The 14,880-nt window shown below is 35.9% G+C and overlaps 1 protein-coding gene across 1 annotated transcript in view; it reads left to right on the top strand.

The window, feature by feature from the left end:
• LOC106716122 (phosphofurin acidic cluster sorting protein 1) overlaps positions 1-14,880 on the top strand; it is a 76,184-nt gene that overhangs the window by 58,952 nt on the left and 2,352 nt on the right. Inside the window, exons 2-14 of the mRNA XM_045682023.1 lie at positions 3,620-3,847; positions 4,709-4,802; positions 5,449-5,608; positions 7,064-7,203; positions 8,193-8,336; positions 9,404-9,529; positions 9,719-9,872; positions 11,261-11,341; positions 12,383-12,510; positions 12,624-12,773; positions 13,270-13,466; positions 14,026-14,165; positions 14,535-14,679. Coding sequence (XP_045537979.1) covers positions 3,620-3,847; positions 4,709-4,802; positions 5,449-5,608; positions 7,064-7,203; positions 8,193-8,336; positions 9,404-9,529; positions 9,719-9,872; positions 11,261-11,341; positions 12,383-12,510; positions 12,624-12,773; positions 13,270-13,466; positions 14,026-14,165; positions 14,535-14,679 — 1,887 coding nt within the window. The remainder of the gene's footprint in view (positions 1-3,619; positions 3,848-4,708; positions 4,803-5,448; positions 5,609-7,063; positions 7,204-8,192; positions 8,337-9,403; positions 9,530-9,718; positions 9,873-11,260; positions 11,342-12,382; positions 12,511-12,623; positions 12,774-13,269; positions 13,467-14,025; positions 14,166-14,534; positions 14,680-14,880) is intronic.

The following is a 14,880-nucleotide window of genomic DNA, read 5'->3' as shown; positions in this document are numbered from 1 at the left end:
AAAGAGTTTGCATAACGAATAAAATTTCTCACGTAATAAAAAAAATATGTTTTTGAAGTAATAAAAAAATGTATTTTAAATATTTTTTTTAAATGAAACGATTGTTTTTTTTTAATAAGAATTGTTCAAATGTCGCATCTTAATAAAATATGCCTTACATAATTTTATGTGCCGCTATCATTTAGATTTAGAACGTTTAACTGAAGGTTTTCCCGGCCCTTGTCCTAGTTTTCTGTTTCGAGGACATTTAACGAGTTTCGGAATTTAATTTGCAACATTCTTCCACAACGGTATAAATTAATAAAGTTTATTTTTATTTTAAATTAATTACTCAAGCTGTAAACAGACATATTAACTCTTAAATAATTTTTAATGAAAATTCACTAAGTGAATAATTCGTAATTCAATTTATTCGTAAATTCTTAGAAAGTATATACTAATAATATTAAAACTTTTCCTCTTTAGACGAGATTCCCGAGGGAATAATATTTCTTCAATTCGATTTCTTGCAGAATATATTTAAAGTCGGCTCAAGTTCTACGAATAAGGTTCCACAAGAATCCCCAGAGATGTATTCTGGTATAAGTAAATGGTAGTGCTTAGAATTCACGGATTTATTTTGATATTTTTTTTGTACAAGATGTTTTATTAATGAGCAGATGATGATGATGTTTTATTCAAAGTTTTATTTTTTTATTTAAAATTTATTATAAGCTAATATAGTAATAATAATAATAATTTAGTGATTACCACACAATCGGTCATAATTTTAAACTTTTGAAAACTTATTACTTAATCGCTTTTGTGTTTATGGATTTTCAGAATACAAAATTATAATAAAGAGATAAGTAATTCGTTTATAAAGCAACATAAATCTTCCTAACGCAGCGATTTCAGTCTCTAAGCGCCTTACGCAATACTGTCCTAGCGCTTCGTACACAAGCACGCGTCGCCGACATTCTGTTCTTTCGTCTCTAAAGCTAGTCGCTCGCAAACTGTTTGTCATCGCGAAAAAGTCGCTGTGATTTTTAAGAAAATCTATTAGTGTATTAATCAAGTTGACGACTCGCGACTACGATTCAACGTTTTGTATACGGAGCGCGAGTACCGAGATACTTGCGACGCAAGGATAGAATATTAGTTTTAAAGATCTAAGTTGACTTGTTTAAGGAGGGATCTACACTTCTAAAGGTACTTAGTGTGTCAGCATGTTATAAAATTTGTATCGAAAAAAATATTTTCGCTACTTTTCGTTAAGCTCCTAACGAAATTCTGAACGGAAAACTTTCACATTTTTTGCAGCGAGTCTTGGTGAAATTCGTAAGTAATGGCTAAGGTGACCATCTGTTATGAGGTTTTAAAAAATAGTCCTCAAGATAAAACATTGTGACCAAATGAAAGTTTCTTAAACATAAGTAAATAAAATTAATCAACTTTACATTAACTCAGCTTCATTATTAATTTGTTCCTTGAATTCTATAAGAATACAGGCTATTGTTATGATATTAACAAATTTTCCTAGAGCACTTAAAAAAGTCACATAATTCCTCATAAAAATATTTATCCGCGACGAATATGTTTTGTAGTCACCCTAACTCGAAGCTTTACTATTCCGAAGGCTTCCCTGCGAGCATTCATTATTCGCGACAGACGAGCAAGTTGCCGGGTTTTTTCCGCTGAAACTTGTTTTATTAAATCCCCCTTGAGCCTCTTCCCGCTAACAGAAGCCTTCGGGAGAGGAGCCTCCCTATAGGATACGATTCAGGTCATAAAATTCAGACTGAGGCTTTACTTATGACAAAATTTCCTGAAAAGTTTAAATGGAGTCTTTAAAGCTATTCAATACTATGAAATTACTTCATAAAAACAATCAAAAGATTAAAAAACTATTATTTTTTTGTAAATTAAAAGAAATGTACAAAAAGACAAACTATTAAAACTTGATGAAGCTGCGTCGTTTCATTGTGAACTCCCTATGGCCACCTTCTAGCTCCATCATCAGATCACCACCATGTCGGCGAAAAATTACTCTCGCTAACCGATACATTCGTTACCTATAATTCTCTTCACTCCGAAAGACAGTCAGGATGATTATTAAAATTTATCTCAACTTAAAGACTGGATTTTATTAGTCGTAAACAATTCTAGTCTTTGGTTTTCTATTAGGAGTTGTTTTAAATACGTTACGGTTTAATTTAAACAATGATCCTTATTTTTAAGATATAAATTTAATTTTAAATCCGTTATCTGTGGTTAAACACTTGTATAATAAATAATGAGAGGGATAAAATAATTCAAAAATAACATATATAAAAAAGATAACAATACAAGTATTACGGCTGTTGTTTTTCGCGCCAACTTTATGTCACAGTATTCCTCTTTTTTTCATTTAATTAAAAAGACCCGAAGTATTTTACATTTGTAGAACAAGAATCATTAATCTTTATAAGCCAGAGTCGTAGGCGATTTCAATTGTCGGACGAATTAAAATAGCAATAAAACGTATCCTCTTTAATTGTTTCAACAAAAAAAAAGAACAAATGGGCTGGAATTATTTACAAAATTGGAAATACGAAAATCTTGCAATACGTCGCATTTTTACCGTTGATTTTCAAAATACAAACTCTTGTATAAAAACATAGTTTGTAATTAGATTCAAAGATTGTAGTTTTGATTTCAACAACATAATTTACCATAATAATTTTTTGGTACCTATAGATATTAATCATAGATGTTTGTTGGTTTGTAAACCAATTTAATTAATGTTCATAAAGGTGTACTATACTCATTAATATGTTAAAGCTATCCAATATCGGATATGAAATAGCCAATTTTCCAGCGCAACGAGCCATGTCCACTATCATATTGATATGTCAAGACAGTCTTATTATTGATAGCGACATGTTTGTACGCCAACGGATTCCTTGAAAAATTTGATTTTGTCAGTTAAAAGTTATTAGTTTTTTACAGTGAATATTGTAAACTGTGCCTATAGTTGATGACTACGAATATTATGACAGAATATAATGACCATAATATAAATAAATATATAGAATATAATGACCAAAAATTTATAATCGTTTATGAATTTTATTCAGCGTACGAATTCCCTTGACAATTTTAATCCAGTGCCGAATAAAGTGAGTGATGTTAACCCATCAATAACATGTAGCCGCGTGTAGACGTGAGAAGGATTTTAATTTAGTCATGTAGATTGGATATTAAATATTCTGAAATATTTTCATAGGCCTTATACTACAAAAACAACTTGTTATTAAATACGTTACAATTTGTTAAATTGTTACATCTGTGCCCTTTTTAATAATTTGTTATATCTGATAATATTTTATCGGGGGAAAATGTATCAATATTAATATAATTTAGGGTTTTCCACTTCTTCGCCAAATCTGTCGTATCACTGTGCCTGCGTACTTTTTTTAATAGTTTACGTGAAATACATACATATAAAGATTCTCATTTATTTGTGCATACTTCGATATACAGCTTAGGGTTCTCATGACATAAGGTTAATACAATCAACCCTCTTATGTTGAGAACTATAAAGCAACGTGCAGATCTGTGACAAAAAAGATTGGATGGTAATGTACTTGTGTTGCAGGCTATGCACGTTACGTGTGACGCGGCTGCGAGTGTGCGGCGCGCTAGGCGAGGCGGGCGGGGGCGCGGCAAGCGGCGCAGGCGCTGGCGCGGTGACGCTTGCGGCACGCATGCACAGCAGCAAGCGTACGCTGCGCTCCAACGACATCGCTGTACCGCCGCTCGACGTCGAGCTTGACCTCTGCTTCTCCCTGCAATACCCGCACTTCGTCAAGCGCGATGGCAACAGGTAGGCAATACCATAGAGTACACACAAGCAAACACAGACAATAACCACCATAAACTAGAAACAAAGAGGTGTAAAAACATACTACTGTAGCTTCAAATCTTAATTCAAGTAAACTGTAACTGTTCCTATCTTCCTGTCTATGATCTATGTTCTAGTCTCGTATCTACATACCTACTGCTTCACTGATTTTTTATATAGTGAAGTGTTTGTATTGTATTTTTCTCCGATATGCTGGATACAGTCAGACGTCAGTGGTACGCTTTGAAAGTTTTATCAAATAAATCTAATTAAATCAAAGTACAGTTTAATGATCAGTTTGTCTCAAATGCTGAGTTTGTTTCCAAGGAACCTTTTAGAATCATAAATATACGAGTCATGGTCATTTCACGGGCAACAGCGACACGGTAGACTATACCGACGGACACGCTCATAAACCAGCAGTTAATCTCTACAAATAGATGAGAGCGCTTTGGTACAGTAATGCAAGCTGATCGTTAGCTGCCCGCTATTACACTATTTATTACGAGGACGTCCGCCACAGCTACGGTACATAAAAGTAACACCCCGTATACAAATATGTTACTAATATGTGTTCTTTTATATACCAACTATAGTTTTGCCCTCGAAATATATGTATAATAATAATGTCTTAACGAAATTTAAAAAAAGATTGTTAAGTAGACAGAGTTCTACATATGTATCTACCAATATTTATTTCACCCAGATTCATGCAGCCTTTCTGTTAATATCTTCTAACAAACATCCATCCATTCAGCCATCCAAACTGTCGCAATTATAATATTAGTAAGATAAAGTAATTATAATATCAATCGGTAAAATTAGTACCATTATCATTTTCAGACTGCAAATAATGCTGCAGAGACGCAAAAAATACAAAAACCGCACAATACTAGGCTACAAGACTTTAGCTGAAGGCGTCATTAGGATGGATCAGGTAAGCTATAACACCATTAAAAGTTAACCGTGGGTTTACACTTACACTTTAGAAATACACGAACAAAAACATATTACCTACAAGTGTTATACAGTTCAGTCACATATCTACATGTTAACCATTTAGTCGTATTGCGTGATAGGATTAATTGAAGCAAATCCAACACTGGTACTATTACAACCGTACCTCGTAACGAGGAGCAATTACCATCACTTTGATGTCGTGTGATTCTATCAACACTCATCGCTCAACAGATCTACTCCAATTAAAGTTAACAAAAAACGACAATTTTCTGTTCTGTTACAACTCGTCTTTTTTAAATTATAGCCGAAAGAGTTTCGATACGATTCCATAAGAAGAAAATAAGACATAGTTGAACTAACAAATCGATCAAAGGACCTAGCACGAATATTTGTGAGAATCGCCTTCGTATCGTCATCGTCAATTATGTCGAAATTAGTATGAGATTTTTGGTGTACGTTATTGCACATTTTGTCGCTAAGCCATAGATCGGAGTAAATGACCAAATATTTAACATGATAGAAGTGTAATTTAGATTTTTTACATTCTCACTAAACATTTCTAGTTGGATAGCTGTGATCATCTTTCCATTGCGTGTTTTGCTATAACGCTATATATCCCCCAGGTGCTACAGAGGTCAATGGACATGGAGTTGGAACTGACGGGCGTGGGCGGTAAGGTGGGCGCTGCGGCGGGGCAGCCGGTGGCTCGGCTCACCATCACTGGTCTTGCCTCAACTCCTGTCGACCATGACACTAAGAACAACAACACGCTGCTTATCACCGGTTAGTCTTCATCTTAGCCTCCTCTTACCTTATGATGGCCTAGTACTTTTGATACCGATGTTCTTTGTTTAGAAAAACATACTGTCTACCTTTGTCGTACCATAGTTGCAATAACTTCGTTTACAATGTACTATATTTTTTTGCAATTTCAACTCTAATACCTATCGAGGTTACATATATTTTTAAGATAAGAAACGAGTTTACATGTTATGTTATAAATTTACATAAAGCAAAAATAATAATTATTAACTTTGCGGATATTTTTTGCGCAGTTTTAACTGCGTCTCATTAAAATGCATATCTGTTTTCTAAAGGATGTACGCACGTTTTACGCTCTAATTTTAAAAGCGACGGATGCAAAATGTGACGGATAAAACTTTTAATACCCATCCTTGTGTATCGAAGCACGTACGACTTAAGGACTCCTTACTTATGTATTTACTTACTCCCGTACTACTGACTATAAAATCAAAAAAAAAATTGAAAAGAAATATTCTTCTGAAAAAGGAAATTTTGTAAAATAATTTATTTTTTATACAAGTTGTCAACACGCGACTCCGTTATTTCAGACTATGTGGTATATCTGTGCCAAATTTCAATGAGATCCGTTTAGCGGATTTGGAGATACCTTGAAACAAACATCTATCCATCAATCTAAACATTGACATTTATAATTTTAGTATTATTTGTAAAATTACTTCATTTATACACAACTGGCTGTCGCCCGCGACTCCGTCCGCGCGGAATTAAAAAAAAAAACGTAATAAGTAGCCTATGGTACTATTCAGACTGCACTAGCGGGTGCGGCGGCGGGCGCGGGCGCTCGGGTCTTGGCGTCTGCGTATTCACAGTGGCGATCGAGCTACGAGTGTCATTGCACATGTGATAGGTCGTTCTCAAACTTTGCTACGTATTTAGAAGACATGGATGAAGATTTGTTTTTATTAATGGAAAATTCATACTTGAAATGGAAATTTCAATATATGAAGTTTGGCACACACGATTTAAATAAAGTAAGAGAAAATTTTGGAGAATGTTATGTATTATACGCTGATTTATTACTATTAAATGTTGCAGATGTTTGCTTTGCCAAATAGCAGTGCGATGTTGTACTGCAGATATAAATTCTTCAGTATTGATATCCATGACGATTGACGACGCTTCGGCGGGTGAATCAAAATGGTTTAGAACCACACGCGTAGTCGCCTAACAGACGCTATATCACTGTGAACGATACGGGCGGACTGAGCCATTAGAAACTCCCGCGCCATGCGCGCCCGCGCCCGCCTCATGAAGAGGCGCAGCTCGCGGGAGCACTGTGAACGCAAATGGCGTCTGCATACATTTTGATTTACACGCGCCCGCGCTAGCACCCGCGCCCGCCGGCACTCTGAAAGAGTACTATGTCTTCTTCCAGACTATGTTCTACATCTGTGCCACTTCACATGATTACAGAGAGGGGTTATTCTGATGAAGAGGAGGAGGGAGAATTCAGTTCGGTCGAGGAGGCGGACGAGATGACGTACGGCGCACCCGCCAGGCGGCGCCCGCATCGACAGATTGAATTCAACAAGGCTGATATGTCATATACCAAGGTATGTTTACATATATGCAAATATAAGAACACATCTTATATATAACGAGCTATCAAACATATATACATAGTATAGCTCTAGTCATTTTATATCTAATTTTAATCAATTTGATAGTTAAACATAGAGGTTTTTTTACATATAGCAGCCAATAATTCATTACTTAGACCAGGGATTCTCAAAGGGGGATATCGAACTTAAAGCATTGCTAATTCTCACTATGTCTTCTTCTATTGACCTAAGTCAGAATTAATAATAATAATAACTGATCTTAAAAGTAGGTAATTTGGTCTTGGGGGTCTATGGTAACGGTTCATTTAGGAAAAGGGGTTCACTTGTCCAAAATAGTTTGGGGATCCCTGACCTAGACAATATTGCTACAAACTTTCAACATAGTATGTATATATTAATTATAAAAGCATTGACACGAGACTGCTAGTTATGACAAAGTTTTAATAAGGCTTCGTCGATGTTGGTTTCGAGTTATCAAACTGTGTTAATTAAATATATACGCAAGAATACGTTCATATTTAATAAGGCATTTAGAAAAAAAAGAAACCTTTATTTGGTATATAAAAACAAAATTTAGATTACATTTTAACAATAGCACCAAATAATGTTCACTCAGCTTTTTAAATACAGCGTTTTGGAGGTTATTTTTATGTTTTTTTTCTTCGGATTTTGTATGATTAACAATATTTAAAAAGCGTTATTAACAGCACTTATAGTTTTATATATATTTCTTACTAACAGTTGGCTTCTGAGACCATAATCTCTGTATAAAACATATCGTCATCGTAACAATTAAACTTGGTCTCAAAAACCCACTAGTAGTTACATTTAAAGTTATAAAAAGCAATTGAATGAACTGATCACTATATATAGATAAAATAATTAAGTACATATATTTTTTTTTATATAATAGACTATGCTAATAAATAGTAACATAGTCTGCTTGAGCTTCAGCTTACAAGTAGTGTTGCCTTGACCAGCTCTCACGGTCACGTGACCTGAGATACGCGGAGCGCGAGCGAAAGAGACACAGCTATGCGCACTCCAAGTTGCACGACAGAGACAGCGACAGCGAGCTGGAGAGCGCGTCCGCTAAGCGCAAGGGCAGCCGCGGGAAGCTCACGGTGAGCTTCCGTCATGCGACATTGTACTTTGTGCCCTTTGTATTAGAGATGATTTTTGTTTATTTTTCTTTTATGTGGGAAAGCTCATGGTGAGCGCATTACAAAATTTAACTTTACAGTATTGGTCGTAGAGTTGGTTTTGTTTATTGTCTTTAGGGAAGCACACTGTCAGTTCCTGCTTCACAATATTGTACTTTGTGCAGTTGGATTTAGAGTTGATTTTGGGTTAGAGTATCTGATCTCTGGATTATAATATCCCGCCACACAATATTGTACTTTATCGTTATCGTTGTAGAGTTGGTTATTGTTATTTTTTCGTTGTTAGTGAATTAGTTCTTGGGGTAAATATTGTTGTAGATTTATATTATTTATTATTAAATATTATTGCATGCGACTTTAGTTTCTTGTGTGTATGTATTTGTATGTACTTTAATAGTTCTTAATAATTAATATTTATATAACGTTTCATCGTCTTTCATATACTGCATGACCCTAACAATTTTATATTTACACAAATATATTATGTATATTTTATTATAATTGTTTCAACTCAGTCATAACATGTTTTTTTTTTTAATCAGTTACATAAGTGTACGTATGTAATACATACAAATCTTTCCTCTTATGTCTATCTTAATGAGTCAACTTTCTTATCTATATTAAGCTATGATAATAATCTCGGTTGTTTTGTGACTGTTAACATCAGGTATGCTATGAAGGTTGTCGCAGTGACGTCATGTTAAACATGCACTGTGATAGGCGTTCGGTAGCTTATCTCTAATTGCTTTCTATGGGATTAGATTAATTGCGCTAACGAGAGCTAATTTCGCACTCTTCAGTTCACTTTGGAGTTAACAATCAGTCTTCCTTTAGTGACTAACTAATAATTAAGTGCGGGGATTTAAAGTTTTAATTCAACCATGGAGGTAAATAGTACTTTGAGGTTTAGGTTCGGTTTTAACATTGACCTAACAAAGGCGGGTTTTCTTTGTCAATAAGGTTATGCCAAATGGTATTTCGCATTTTTCATACAATGATTGTAGTTTTGGTGTATGTTTTTTGTATAGCAACGCAACCTAAAGCAGAAGTTTGCGGCGCTGCTGCGTAGGTTCCGCGTGCCCGAGGAGCTGGGTGAGCGCGGCGCGGCTCGGGACACACATCATGCACAGAGGGACATCGACGAACTATTCCAGGTGAATTGACAATATCCTTAACTACAGCACACACAGACGTTAATTGTCTACTAAGGGAGTAGATTTACTACCAGAAATATTATCCATACGACTCATAAGTAAATGTTTTGCCTCAAAGACTATAAAAACTGGTACCTATTATTCATGCCATTAGAAGTTAACGTATGCGCTCTCTGTACATCTTTTTAGGAGTTGGAATCTCTATCGTGTGGTGAGGGTGAGGACTCCGGTCCTGATCAGATGGACACGATCAGCATCGGGTCCACCCCAAAGCCCTCGCTGCGGCCTTTCTTCAGCAGCTCCCGGTCTTTGGCCAATCAGGACCACCACAGGCATTCTAACGGTAACACACCAAATGCATTAAACACTTAAATGACGATTCGTATTTAATAATCTGTCCCGGATTCACTTTGAGATATGAGTAACCATGAAATATATAGTCTATGACACTCGTAAATAATAGAGCTTTTTATGGGTATAAAAATCTTTGAAATTGTTTCAGTAGTTTTTGAGTTGAAAATGAACAAATACAATTGAAAACTGAAGTTTCTCAACAATTATTGAGTTAGTTGTACATTTAAAAAATGAATAATATAAAAAAATTAATTCTTCAAAAAAAATTTTTTTGTTTTAAATCACAAATTTGAAACTTAGTATTGTTAAATTTTTTCAACATCTTAATAAATTCTCGAAGTTATTGAATTAGCTTACTTTATAAGGGACGATATAATCATATGAAGGTAAGTTTAGTAAACAAATTAACACGTGCACATACAAGATAAAGTTTGACACATATATAGAAAATACATGTTGAAATATATAAACTTATAAAATGCCTGAGCATACACTGAAAAGAGTGCATTGTATCAAAGCTTTCATTATAATTTGCATTTAACAAAAACATTATGCATTAAGTCGATTTGGAATTATGTTTTAACATTAGTATATAACTAATTTTGTTTTGTTTTCGTTATGTATCGCTGTGTGTATAGAATATAGTTTAAATGAGTGAGACGGGAGAGCGGTTATTTGGTCTTTTGAGCCTGATACAGTTTACACTAAATTGGAACAATAATTTCCTTACAATTTGATATAAAAAATAACATATCGACGCCCCCACCGAATAACCCCGTAACAGGAAAAATAAAATTTTTCAGAAGCAAAAAACCGTATTTCTTTAATAACTTCATCGATAATTATTGTACAAGAATCTTTTGGATACCAAAACCAAGCTAATTTTTATAGCTTATCTTTTGGATACCAAAACAAAGCTAATTTTTATAGCTTATCTTTTGGAGACCAAAACAAAGCTAATTTTTATAGCTTCATTGTATTTAATTTTCATTAATGTATTCCGCGCGTATTCTGTGCTATGAAGGAAAAATTGTCAATAAAAAAAAATCTGTTTTAATAATGACTTTTATCTCCGTAATTAACATTAAGAAAAATAAAAAAAAATTCACAGCGTGTAATAGGACCTTTAGATGCCTAATTCGACGGAAAAGCAAGAACCCGGTACTGCAATGCACCTTGTAATGTAATGCACCTTATTACAGGATTATTCTATGGGGGCGTCGATATTGTTACATTAAAAAAACCTTTAAATAAAGCTTTTAAATATTAACTTCAGTATCATGTTCCAAAAATGGTTATATTTAGTGATACCCTCTTGTACATTCCCCCACCACTCTCCCGACTCGTTCGCACGTAACATGTGCGGCGCATGCGCAGTGACGCGGCACGCCAGTCTCGCGTCGGCCGCCGAGCTGACCACACCTCGCGAGAAACTGCCGGCCACGATGCCGCTCACAGGTACACTATAGGCCTTGAATGCATGAGATTTTACGTTTATAATAAAACTTGACTCATAATTTGTCTGTTTAAAAAATTCTTACAGTAATTAGTTACACTAGAATTTAATAATTATTTATCGAGTCTCGTTTTATAATTTAGCAAAATCCTCATGTAAACTGTCTTTTATGTTTTTTTTTTTCAAACATTTACAAATTTGCATCATTGTGTGAAATTTGCTTTTGTCTGTTTCCTCATTTAGTTGTATAGTTTGCTTTTTTTTGCTTTGAAGCATGTTTATTTAGCTTTTCAATTTTTATTTAGTTCTCCAATATGGCGTGATATGTTTTATCCTTATCTGCAACAAACTCGAATGCTATCTGTTATTTAAAGTATCAATCATACACCCGGTCTATCTGTTTTTTGTTTCATCTTATTTTCAGGATATTTTCAGTATACCTTAGTGGTCTGTAAATATATAACATAGTAAAATTGTAAACAATGATCTACTCCATGGAGCACTGATGAAAAAATAATAATTAAAACTACAAGTAAATGCTTACAACAGAGCTTTTTTTATGTTTAACTAGTTGTCGCCCGTCCGCCGACTCCGTCCGAGCAGAATTATGAAAAAAATCTTAATAGTAGCTGATGTGTTCATCCAGGCTATGTTCTACAACTGTGCTAAATTTCATAAAGATCCGTTGAGACGATCCGTAGATACCTTCTAATATACATCCATCTAAACACCCATCTCGATGAAATTTAGCAAAGGTATAGAACATAGTCTGGAAGAACACATAAGCTACGTATTAAGTTTTTTTTTAATTCCACGCGGATGGAGTCGCGGGCGACAACTAGTCCATCCATATATACATCTAAACATTTTCATTTATGGTATTAGTATAATTTCAAATATATTATTGAACAAATAGTCCAATTATCTGACGGAAATGGCAATATTTATGCTCCTACATCAAGCTTGAAATTCCAAGGTGATGGTTTAGTTGTGGTTATATATCTATTGTTATCCAATGTAGAATTTTTTCCGTATGATGATAGAGTCCGAGGCGATGCGTAGCTCTGCTGGTGACGAACGCGGTAGTGAAGGCAACAGTGATGCTGATGCTGCGCTGGACCCGCCCGTCTCCGGCGCATCTGTATCCAGCTCCCCGCCAAATGACACCAAGGTTAAAGACTGATATGGCTCTTCCTTCTCTTACTTTCTCTATTTAATTTCTTTTCAGCTAAGCTAGAAACAGCTAAGTTCTTCTTGTCTTCATAGCGTGTGTTGTGTACGCAGGAGGAGAAGCGTTCTCGTCTGTTCCGTAGTGCGACGAGTGGTGGCAACTTGACCCCGGCAGCTGCCGCCCGCAAGAAGAACTCGCTCTCCGCCGCCGAAAGACCGCTTTCTGCTCACGACCTGCCCGCACAGAGCCCTACTGCTACAGAGGTATGTTTTAATATTATAAACTAAACTTATGCTACGATAAAAATTACATAAATTACAATAGAATTTGGGAATACTTTTTGTGGTAATACTACAAATATAAGCTAAATTGCAGCAAAAAGCGATATTTATAAAAAAAAAGTATCTGTCGTCTGCGACTTCAACCGCGCGGAATCAAAAAAAAATATAATAAGTAATCTATGAGTTCTTCCAGACTATGATTTACATCTATGCAAATTTCATCAAGATCCAATGAGCCATTCTAAAGATATTTTCAAACATCCATCCATCCATCCATCCATCCATCCATCCATCCATCCATCCATCCAAACATTCGCATTATATTAGTTAAATTTAGGGGTGACCTTAGGGGTTCACCCAAAAAAGTATGTGTCATTGTAAATTAAGGCCTAACTGTCGCACACTAAAGACATCGAATAAGGAATGATTGAGTACTGCAGTTAGTAAGTGATGTAAGAGATTCCCTCATTGTATACAGCCACGTCGCACGCTGGTGGAGCAGCTGGCGCGTGTGCTGGGTGAGGAGGGCCCGGTGCCCGAGTGTGTGGCTGTGTGCGGGCCCGCCGCCGCACTCGCGCTGCAGGCGCTGGCCGTGCCCGCCCTCGTGCTCGCCCCGCCACAACTGCCCGACGCCCGACCTCTGCTACAAGCTATATACGCCAGGGCGGTCAAACAGTCAGTTGTCACTCTTTTATCTTATACTAGCTTTTACCGGCGACTCCGTCCGCGCGGTATAAAAAAAAAATGCACACAAGATAAAGTTCCTATGTCCGTCTCCTAGTTCTAAGCTACCTCCCCATCAATTTTCAGTTAAATCAGTTCGACCGACCTTCAGCTATAAATAGTGTAACTAACACGACTTTCTTTTATATATCGACGCTGGAAAGCATAAACGCTGTAACCCTTGAAATCGCGAATATGTTTTTCACACGTTAATAATTTCGACCATTATCAAACGATAATGATTTTATTATAGGTTAGCACAAACTACACAACATTGCTAAATACCGCATGCTTGTAGACGTATCAGCTCACGAGTTATCATTTTTTGGTTCTCCTGTAAAGTTTATACTTTCGGGATTACAGCGTTTACGCTTTCCAGCGTCGATATACAGATAATGTGATTTATCAAAGTTTAATAAAATAATAAAGAATTAATGTCTCTTATTTATGCAACGCTTTCTTTTTTAGCTGTTCTTTAGTTTTATATGTATATAAATGTGTTGTATTGCAGGAGTTCTCGTCGTGCGTGCGTGCGCGTATGCGTGTGCGGGGGCGAGGCGGCTGCGGCTGCGGCACTGCGCGCGCACGCAGACCTCGCCGCACGCAGACCGCACGACGCACCCAACATGCGCTTCTACATCGTGCCTATAGGTCTCATATCTATTTTATATACATACATGTGATGAACAAACATATACACAATAAATAATAGTATATAAAAAATAATATAAAATAGTAAATAATAGAATTTTACTGATTGCATTTGACCACAGTTTAATTTAATTGCAAATATGTATGTGTACTTGAACACCCTTTTCGTTAAGTCGCCCGAGACTCCTTTTGCGCGGGATTAAAAAAAACTTAATTACAAGCCTATGTGTTTCAGTCTATGTTCTACATCTATGTCAAATTTCAGCGAGATCCAAGCAGCTTTTCTGGAAATACCTACTGTTAAATATTCATTCATCCATCCATCCATACATTTGCATTTATAATATTAGTAAAATGACTCGTGTGTAGGTCCGTGTACGGTGTCTCGTTACCTGGCAGCGTCAGATAGTACGTACGCGGCATTGTTCGCTTCGGACTCGTGGCCCGGGATCTGCGACCGCGCAGCTGACCATTCTATGCCTGATATCGCCGAGATGTCCTCCAGAATCGCCAGGTATCACATTCTCATCTAAGTAATAAGTTAGTTGAACAATTATCACAAAAAAAATGTTGCTCTGATCAATTTAATAAGTTACATATGCGCTGCTTGAATCGCCTACGTGAATTTTCTAATCGCTCAGTAGAGACTACATGTCAATTCTTTAGATTTGCTTCGCCAACTTGAAATTTGTAGCGACTTTTTCACGATCTTGAA

This window comes from Papilio machaon, chromosome 17, assembly GCF_912999745.1.
Source record: "Papilio machaon chromosome 17, ilPapMach1.1, whole genome shotgun sequence".
Lineage (NCBI taxonomy): Eukaryota > Metazoa > Arthropoda > Insecta > Lepidoptera > Papilionidae > Papilio > Papilio machaon.
The sequence above is the reverse complement of the archived record's forward strand: the minus strand, read 5'-3'. Positions and strand labels throughout refer to the sequence as shown.